At 44.1% G+C, this 8,915-nt stretch overlaps 1 protein-coding gene across 2 annotated transcripts; it reads left to right on the top strand.

The window, feature by feature from the left end:
* Positions 1-5,880: 5,880 nt before the first annotated feature.
* On the top strand, positions 5,881-7,781 carry LOC109427500 (uncharacterized protein C6orf136 homolog). Of its 2 annotated transcripts, XM_029855021.2 has the most exons (7): positions 5,881-6,270; positions 6,449-6,580; positions 6,716-6,888; positions 6,964-7,185; positions 7,252-7,321; positions 7,380-7,500; positions 7,578-7,781. In XM_029855021.2, the coding sequence occupies exons 1-6, from the start codon at positions 6,091-6,093 to the stop codon at positions 7,494-7,496; spliced, it is 894 nt and encodes a 297-aa protein (XP_029710881.1). In that variant the 5' UTR covers positions 5,881-6,090; the 3' UTR covers positions 7,497-7,500; positions 7,578-7,781. The 2 variants fall into 2 exon arrangements, with proteins under 2 accessions (XP_029710881.1, XP_019558595.2); XM_019703050.3 differs by having other exon boundaries at positions 7,380-7,781.
* The last annotated feature ends 1,134 nt before the right edge of the window (positions 7,782-8,915 follow it).

Below are 8,915 nucleotides of genomic sequence, written 5' to 3'. Positions count from 1 at the left end.
TCAACCTGTCAAGAAGTGAGGATCTCAAAATACCACATTGGCGACGACCAACAAGAACCCAGCGTAGAAAATCGAAGCAGATTGGAATTTAATTTGGAATAATAATTATCAACGGTAAATATATACTGTCTGATCCAAGGCAGAACCTGTCCAACGTGTTGTTCTGGAACTCGCCGCCTTGGTCCGAGCGGATGATTTTGGGCGTCCTCTCAAATAGCGTTTTGACGTACCTCACATAATCTTTGATGCAGTCACTAACCTCTGATTTATTTTTCAGGAAGTACACTACGCAATAGCGGGAGAAATCGTCAATCAAGGTCAGAAAATAGCGGCAACCCCCAGGCGTTCATGCTCGCATGGAGCCGCATACGTCCGTGTGAATTAGATCCAGCACCCTGGTGGACCGACGTTTCGATATTTTCGGAAATGGAAGACGTGTCAGCATACCTTCGAGGCAACATTCGCAACGACTCGGCAGCCACAATCTTGAATATTGATCCCGGTTGCCAATCGCTTCGTCTCCAGCTCTCGAACGGCATCGTTGTCCCGGTGCCCTAAGATGCGATGCCACGTGTGTTAGCAACTTGATGTGTGCCGGCTCTCCCTTGACGCCAAAGCTTCTTGTGCAACAGCCAGGTGATACAGCCCACCAGCTGACGTTGCCATACCGATGACATTCTCATTCTTAAGGATACGGCATCCGCTGGCATCAAAAACGATCGTGGCTCCTTTTGCGGCTAGCTTCTTTACCGAGATGAGATTTGACTCGAAGTTCGGCACGTACAGCACATCAGAGAGCCCCACCTTGGATTGCTTACCCTTGGGGGAAACGAATGTCAGATGGTACGATCCGATTCCCTTGGCCGACACTTTCTGTTCGTCCGCTAGGATGACCTCCTGCTGCACGCTCTCATCGATATCCACGAATAGATCCAGGTTTGCACACATGTGGGAAGTTGCTCCATAGTCGATCACCCAGGCTCCTGCTTGTCGCCCGTTGCCCATCGCCGCAAACGAATAATCTGGATGCGCTTCATTCCGGGTTTCTTGACGAGCTTCTCTCACCCTAGGAGCACTCCGCTTCTCACCTTGCGCACGAGACTTGTTCTGGTTCCCACCTGCTTGATCTGCACGTTGCTCGGCCATAGCGCGACAGTCTTTCTGCTTGTGGCCGGACTTGTGGCAAAAGTGGCACGTTACCTTCGATTTATTCAAATCCGCCTTGAGAACTGACTCACCACGTGCTCCAGTGCAGCGCTTCGACACTTCGTTCACCACCTTGGATTTGATGAGCTCCAGCGTAAGCTCGTCGTCCGCTCTGGTCTCCAGTGCCGTCGTCAACGTGTTGAACGATTCCGGTAAGCTCCGGAGCTAGATCTCATATTACAAATATTACTAATATTAAAGATGATATTAGAAATATTATCAAGTGCTCATTGGTTTATTGGCGTTGTTTGCAGATGTCAAAACATCATCGTTAAATTAGGGAAATCAACATCATTTGGATCCTTGAACCGGTACAGCATTTTTGATTTCTTCTGCTTCTAGATAGTCTTTTTTTATGTGGGCCAGAACCTGCAGATCATTTTCAATAGTTGGTTATATACTTGTATTACAAGGATGTTCTTCACGTGGTTCGGCAAAGTTAGGGTCGCATAATTGGGACCGAAAACACGACTGAACTTTGTTTTACAGAGGGGTTTCAGTTTCGGTCGGACACCGGGCCACTTCCGCTGGGGGGTCGATTGGGTGAGCCCCGTAGGCCGGAGACCTGACCTGACATGCTTCAAATCATAAGGAATTAGTATTCCAGATGATGTCACTAATCTTTGGTTGTCGTGGTCCATCTATGGTCGGAAACTGCTCGGAACATCCATACAATGAATAAACATTAAAATGAATCAAAATTAAAACTAATTAAATTATAATAAAATGTGGGATTTATTGCTGATAGTATTGAACAAAGTTTTTATGTCCAAGTAGATCAGTCTATCCATTTAGCGGGTCAGTGTTGGTCACTGCTAATCCTTTCCAGAACATGTGTAGCAGCTCGGGTTCACTCCGGCCCTCTGGCAGGTCGGCGTGAAATCTATCCAGCTTTTTACGCTGTGGTGAGGGGTGAATCATTTCTGACAATAGGACAGATCGGTGAAGTACTAGATTTGTAGTAATGAGCTGAATTTTAGTATGGTGAGAAGGTCAATTCTGCGTTTCTGCAATGAAATGTTGCAAAAAGCGTGGGTATTATGATTCCTTGCCTCATTTGATGCTGTTTGAGCAAAACTTTGGGCAACAGTGTTGTTGTTTTCTCCATTTCTTGCAACATAAACAACATAGTTATCCAAAGTTTTGCTCAAACAGCATCAAATTAGGCAAGGAATCATAATACCCACGCTTTTTGAACCATTTCATTGCAGAAACGGATAATTGACCTTCTCACCATACTAAAATTCAGCTCATTACTACAAATCTAGTACTACACCGAACGTGCCCCATTCTTGCCGACAGCCCTTGCAGCATCACAGTTGTTGAAAATTTCAGTTCACTGCTCCAGACCTGTCAAAAATTTTCACCTGTTGTTACCATTGCTACCTAGGGGCAAGACACTGTGCAAACGAGAGTAACTCTGAGAAATTCTGAGTAACTCTTTTCACCAATGATCGACGAAATGTGTTGAAAAACACCCCTAAAACTGCAAGAAAGGCAAGATATCGGGCAATATTGTTTTGATTTTGCGATGAATCAGGCAACACTCAAGCAAAAACGGGAGCAATCCGGAGGAATTCTGAGCAACTCTGTGAAGAAAAATTTACTCTCCGGCAAAGTGTCTTGCCCCAAGATTGCTACCGCCACAACAAACATTATAAATACATCAAAGGGATTGCCTCGTAAACATCTTCCGGAAGTGATCGCCAGCAGATTTTTGGATGGATCTGATAGAAGATTGACCAAAAGATACTGCTTAAGGAGAAATTGCTCGAGGATTCCCCAGAAGCAATTTCTGGCGGATACTCCAGTAAGGAGAATTCTCCAAAATGACTTGTTAGATGATTTTTTATTCATTGGTAGTGGGAGAATTTTCGGAAGAAACTAGTGCACTAAAAATAAACCGCATCTATTTTGCATATGCCACGCACATAGATTTTTGCAATCAAGCTTTGCCCATGAATTTCATTAGCTTCGCACATAAAATCAGATTTCTAGCGGCTCTTAGTTTCTACATGCAATTTAAATGAATATCAAAGGTCTGTACTTTTTCATTTAAATGGCCAACCTATTAAATTTTATGTGTGATCACAAATAAATACTAATGTGATTTTCTAAAAATAAAATAATTCAGATGAATTTTCACGCTAAAAAAACAAGAATATATTTAGTTACTCCAAATTATATGTACATTGTTAAGTATTTGCTTGGATCATTCCAAAGCAATGTTCCTGTTTTCCGATAAAGTTGGCAATTGATCTGGGCCGAACAAAACAGCAACTCGGTGTGGACGATACCTCGGACTTCTGCGGGCCGGAACCTTTTCCCCGGAAGATCACGGTAGTGCAAGCGTCACTGGACCTGATATTTTGCGTCGCAGCAAGGCCAATCTGCCAGCACTTCCAACTTGGACAAAGTTTATAAATATGAAAACCCTGAAAGAAAGCCTTTAGTAGAATCAAAAGCTTCTTTATGCGTCAAGAAGGAATACTTACGGAATCTTTTCTCCGAGCAAAGATCCGGTAGATTTCAATTACAATTAGGTTTGGGCGTTTGGGCCAGATTCGGACAACACTTGGGAAAGTTCTGTTTTGGTCACTTTGACCAGCTTTGACGCGTCGTAAGCTCGATCTGGTAAAATATAACAATCTCGCAATTTATATATCGATATAATAAAATACCCTACCTTCAAAAAACTGCAGCAATTCGACCGGAAGGTCCTGGTATCGATCGTTAACTCAATCGCCGTCAATAATCGTTCTTGCTCCATCATTTTTCCGTTACTGAATGTTTTGAATTATCAATTGATACACTCAAAATTTAAATTCGATTAATATAGGATGTAAACGCATTAGCTTTAGATTTCATAGCAGTACATATAAAAAATATGTGCATCATAATTTTATTCAATGCAAACATTTTACCACAGACAAACAGACGTAACACTTCGAACATTTTTCGATTCACATCATAGTCACGGCAACATGTTCGCCTAATGCTAAAAAGTCTAAGTTTGGCCGACCATCAACTAGATGGCGGTAGTAGGCAAACGTCAAACTCGAACAAAAACGATGCGAGCGCCACGGATGGCCAGTTGGCCAACTATCAAATTTTTCAATAGACCGTTAAATTGATGTACGATGGGAATCATCAGAGTGTTACGTCTGTTTGTCTGTGATTTTACAATCTAAAAGCCGCATATAAAATAGAGATTTGTTCAATCGATTCGCTTTTATCTGATATTCGCACATAAAAAATAATGGAGTTTTCATTTCAGTGTGTAGAATTCGGTGAGAATTTTTCCTCCAGGAGTTCCCTTTGGAGATTACTCCAGGAATTCTTAAAGGAATTCCAACTCGGGATTCCTTCATTTTTTTTCACCGGAGATTCCACCGAGAATTCCCAGCGGGGAGTTGTCCAGGAATTCCTACCAATGATTTAATCAGGAAGTCAAACTAACGATTACTGCAGGAATTTCCACCGATGATTACTCCAGGAATTCCCACCGGAATCCCCCGGTGGAAGATCCCAGAACAACGTCGGAAATTCTTGGATCATTATTTACTAAAATTACTAAAGAAATCTTATACAGACGGCGAGGATAAACACTCCTGAGTTGAGTTCACCCGCAACCTCAGACGGAAACTGAAGGAATGTTCAAGTTTCGTGAGAGAACCTAGTACATAGAATGTGAAGCAAAAATATCCCGTATCCGTATGTAATCCCGGTCTAGGGGCAAGACACTGTGCAAACGAGAGTAACTCTGAGAAATTCTGAGTAACTCTTTTCACCAATGATCGACGAAATGTGTTGAAAAACACCCCTAAAACTGCAAGAAAGGCAAGATATCGGGCAATATTGTTTTGATTTTGCGATGAATCAGGCAACACTCAAGCAAAAACGGGAGCAATCCGGAGGAATTCTGAGCAACTCTGTGAAGAAAAATTTACTCTCCGGCAAAGTGTCTTGCCCCAAGATCCCGGTGGACAAATCGTGCCAGGAAAGCCACGTCGACAGTCGAGAGCCCCACGTGCAGCTTCGGCCGGTGAAGCCACTCCACGAGGGCTCAACGGAAGTTTGGACGACCGGGCGGCAGGGCACCAGCTAGGGGCAAGACACTGTGCAAACGAGAGTAACTCTGAGAAATTCTGAGTAACTCTTTTCACCAATGATCGACGAAATGTGTTGAAAAACACCCCTAAAACTGCAAGAAAGGCAAGATATCGGGCAATATTGTTTTGATTTTGCGATGAATCAGGCAACACTCAAGCAAAAACGGGAGCAATCCGGAGGAATTCTGAGCAACTCTGTGAAGAAAAATTTACTCTCCGGCAAAGTGTCTTGCCCCAAGGGCACCAGGCATTATCATCAGTGCTCCACATTGACACCATACACGAATTACCCGTAATTGAAGGTGTAATAGGGCGGACATGGGCCCCATGCGACAATAGGATTCTCCCTTGGTTTCACGTATAAATTTTGAGAAAATTCGATTGTCGGGTGTGAGGAAAATTCGGGTTTCAACCGCGACGACAATAAATTTAAATAATGTGAGTTGCGCCAATGCACAAACATCCAAATCGACTTTTTATACTTTTATTAATGACTGATCACCCCTAGCTTTCCCTCGCCACCGAAATGTCACAACTCTAGTACTTCCTCGCTTCAATGTTTTCGTTTCTCTTCTGCGGTGCGGACTGCATACAAGCCAGCAAGACGAAATCGGTGCGCGAGCGATCCCCGGCGGCGTGTGAAATTTTTCCTCGGAAAATCGTCTCTTCTTCGAAATGAGTATTAAATTTTGATTTGTTTTCCGTCGCGAGTGCAACCATTTAGCAGTTCGGAATCGTACTACCTACGTTGTGAGGAAATTTGTAGGGAATAATGGCAAACTGCTTGCGAAGCTTCGTGACGGCGACGACGACGTCGACCCGGTTTGCTTCGATTGGCAGGATTTTCGTCACCGGACGATCACTTGCATCATCATCATCATCGCCGGCTGCCGTTGCGGAGGTTGATCCTTCGTGCGGGACTGCATCCGGGATACGACCCCAGGCTCACCCGGTAGGCAGCTAAATTTTATCCGATGATTATGAATTTTGAAACATTGCATAACAAAGTATCGGGCTGGGGACGGACGCACGGGCGGGTGTAAACAGCTGACGCCTTAACCTCACTCAATGCAATGGATATTTGGCCCTAAAAAACAGGTAATTTTTATTAATTTAAATTTTTATTGCAGCTGCGAATACCACTTAACAGGTTTGGTAGTCTGGAGGACACCATTCGAAACAACGCGGCAGCTTGTACGCAATATTCGAGCCTTAATTCTCTACCACCAGCGGATCGATTGCTGGCCGTTTCCGATGAAAATGTAAGTTTGAACATATTTTTTGTCCTGCTGGTCGTTCCAACTGGAACTGAGCCTGCTTCTCAGCTAGTGCTCTATGTGGGGGTCTATACATAAAAAATCTAACTAAATTGGAAAAACTTCTTACATCAATTTCAGGACTCAATCCCTGCCAGCAGCAGCAACAGCAACCAACCATCGGAGGAACAGCTCCACCGAGTGTACGATGTACTGGCCAACACACTGCCGAAGCTGTTCATCCAACCACTGGATTACTCCATCTACAATCCAAACCTTATATTCGAGAACAACATCCGTGGCATGCGAACCGAGTATGTTTAAACACGAAATCTAGAGAACCACTGTTTTCTATGTAATTATACCATCGCATTTCATCATGTTTTCAGGGGTTTGTACCACTACGTCAAACAGGTCGCACTACTGCGCACCGTAGGGCATTTAAAGTTCGCCTATGTGACGCTGGAGATCCTCAAAATCACTAAACACCCCGAGGACAACACCATCAAGGTGCGATGGCGGATAAAGGGCATCAGCGCGCTGAAGGTCATGTTTCAGTTTTGGAAGTACAAGCTCTGGAAGCTGAAGGAGATTTTCGCCGAAACGGAAGCGTGAGTATTGCGCGCACGATTTGACCACCAAGAGTAAAAACTATCCTTCTCTGTTTCGTTCCCCAGCTGGTACGACGGCTTCTCGGTGTTTCACGTTGGGCCCGATGGTCTGATTTATAAGCATGTGGCTGACAAGGTAAGAGGGTGCCATTTTGCTCAACAAGATTTCAATAAACACAAGCATCCATTTTCAGATAATGCCCGACGACGACAAGGTGGTGGTTCCCCCGAAGAATGTGATTTCGCCCAAGCTTGCGCTGTTCCTGGGATTGACGGCGGAAATTAGTCCCATCGTGGGACAACAGTGCTAGGAATGTTAAGTGGATCGCTTAATGTAGAATAGTTAGTAACACAGTTGTTTACTATCAAATTAACCAACCAAGTCTCGTTAGGAGTTCTTTTCGAGCCCATGATGAGGCTCGTAGCTTCTCCGGATGGTATAATGCTCGTAAGTACCTACTTACTACTACTGCAATGTGAATCGAAGCCTGGTGAAGCTATGAGGTGCTTTGTATAATAGACGGAGATGGAAACGGAAGCAGTCCTGCAGATCGTGCCGCAGGCAATGCAGGGCTGTTGATAAAGAAGGAATGATACCTTTGTTTGTCTGTTATTTAATGAGAACATCCCTGTTCAGCGCATTAGTTTCGTTTTTATTGGCAGAAGATTTTTTTTCCAACAACCTGAGAGCTGCGATATTAAAACAAGTCATCAACAGGGATGGGAACTCTCACTGGAATGAGTTGCACTCATTTGCTATTATCTCAGCTAAGAAGCATCTTAGAACAGTGTATGGAGGACTGTTAGCTAGCTTTCAGATAAAAATACAAGCGTTAAGACCTCCATACACTATTTTTTGATAGCATTATGCCTGATATAATAGCTTAGCAAGTAATTCCACCGTATCTGAATCCTGCGGCCGCAACAGCGCACATTTGCGTCACTCCGCTCGTGAATCTTTTCTTCATCTTGTCGAAATTGAACGGCTTATTCCGTACCTTCAACGGCAAAGAAGGAGGATGCAGCCGATGGATGAACAAGATCAAAGGATATGCCGTTGTTTATGGATGGTCAACGCGAACTCGATTACACTACGCGCACCTAGAGGCGCACTCGAGTTTGACCGGCACAGCGAGAAAATGGTTCAAAGCACAGGACGAAACCACGTTGGATTCAAGACATCTACCTATCTGTGAAGCGTTTCCAAGCCGCTTGAACGAAGTTGACGTGCACTTCAAACTAGCAAAGCGAATCCGTGACAAGGATGAAGACGAGGAAAACTATGTTTATGAAATTCAGAGGATTGCGATAGAGAGTCGTATGTTCGGACATAGCTGTCATCGCCTACATTGTAAGGAACACGTGAACAATGACAAGATCCAGGAGTATCTGATGTCGAAGAATTTGCACCAAGTCAAGGAGCTCATTCGTTGTCTCCAACGTTATCTTCGGATGAGAGCTGTTATGAGTATGAACCCATATGTCCAAAAGGATGCAGTGAAAGATCAGGCGTCGCAGAACATCGACCGGAATGAGTCTTCAGCCGCTGATGATGACGAAAGGCAATTGCAAGTTATACGCTGTTTCAACTGTAACGAGAAAGGTCATCTATCCTTTCAATTTCACGTACCTACGCTTGCTGCTGAGTGGAACTGGTAACCCAGAAGCAATAGTTGAGTGCATAAGCGGCGGCGCGGAGGTCTACTCTGGTTATAACAGGGTGTCTACTA

Source organism: Aedes albopictus, chromosome 1, assembly GCF_035046485.1.
Source record: "Aedes albopictus strain Foshan chromosome 1, AalbF5, whole genome shotgun sequence".
In the NCBI taxonomy this organism is placed as follows: domain Eukaryota; kingdom Metazoa; phylum Arthropoda; class Insecta; order Diptera; family Culicidae; genus Aedes; species Aedes albopictus.
The sequence above is the reverse complement of the archived record's forward strand: the minus strand, read 5'-3'. Positions and strand labels throughout refer to the sequence as shown.

Excerpts from the sequence above, each read along its gene's own strand:
- LOC109427500 (XM_029855021.2), top strand. The coding sequence starts at position 6,091 with ATGGCAAACTGCTTGCGAAGCTTCGTGACGGCGACGACGACGTCGACC. Across the intron at positions 6,889-6,963 it reads ATCCGTGGCATGCGAACCGA|GGGTTTGTACCACTACGTCA; the intron begins GTATGTTTAAAC and ends TCATGTTTTCAG. Across the intron at positions 7,186-7,251 it reads ATTTTCGCCGAAACGGAAGC|CTGGTACGACGGCTTCTCGG; the intron begins GTGAGTATTGCG and ends TTCGTTCCCCAG.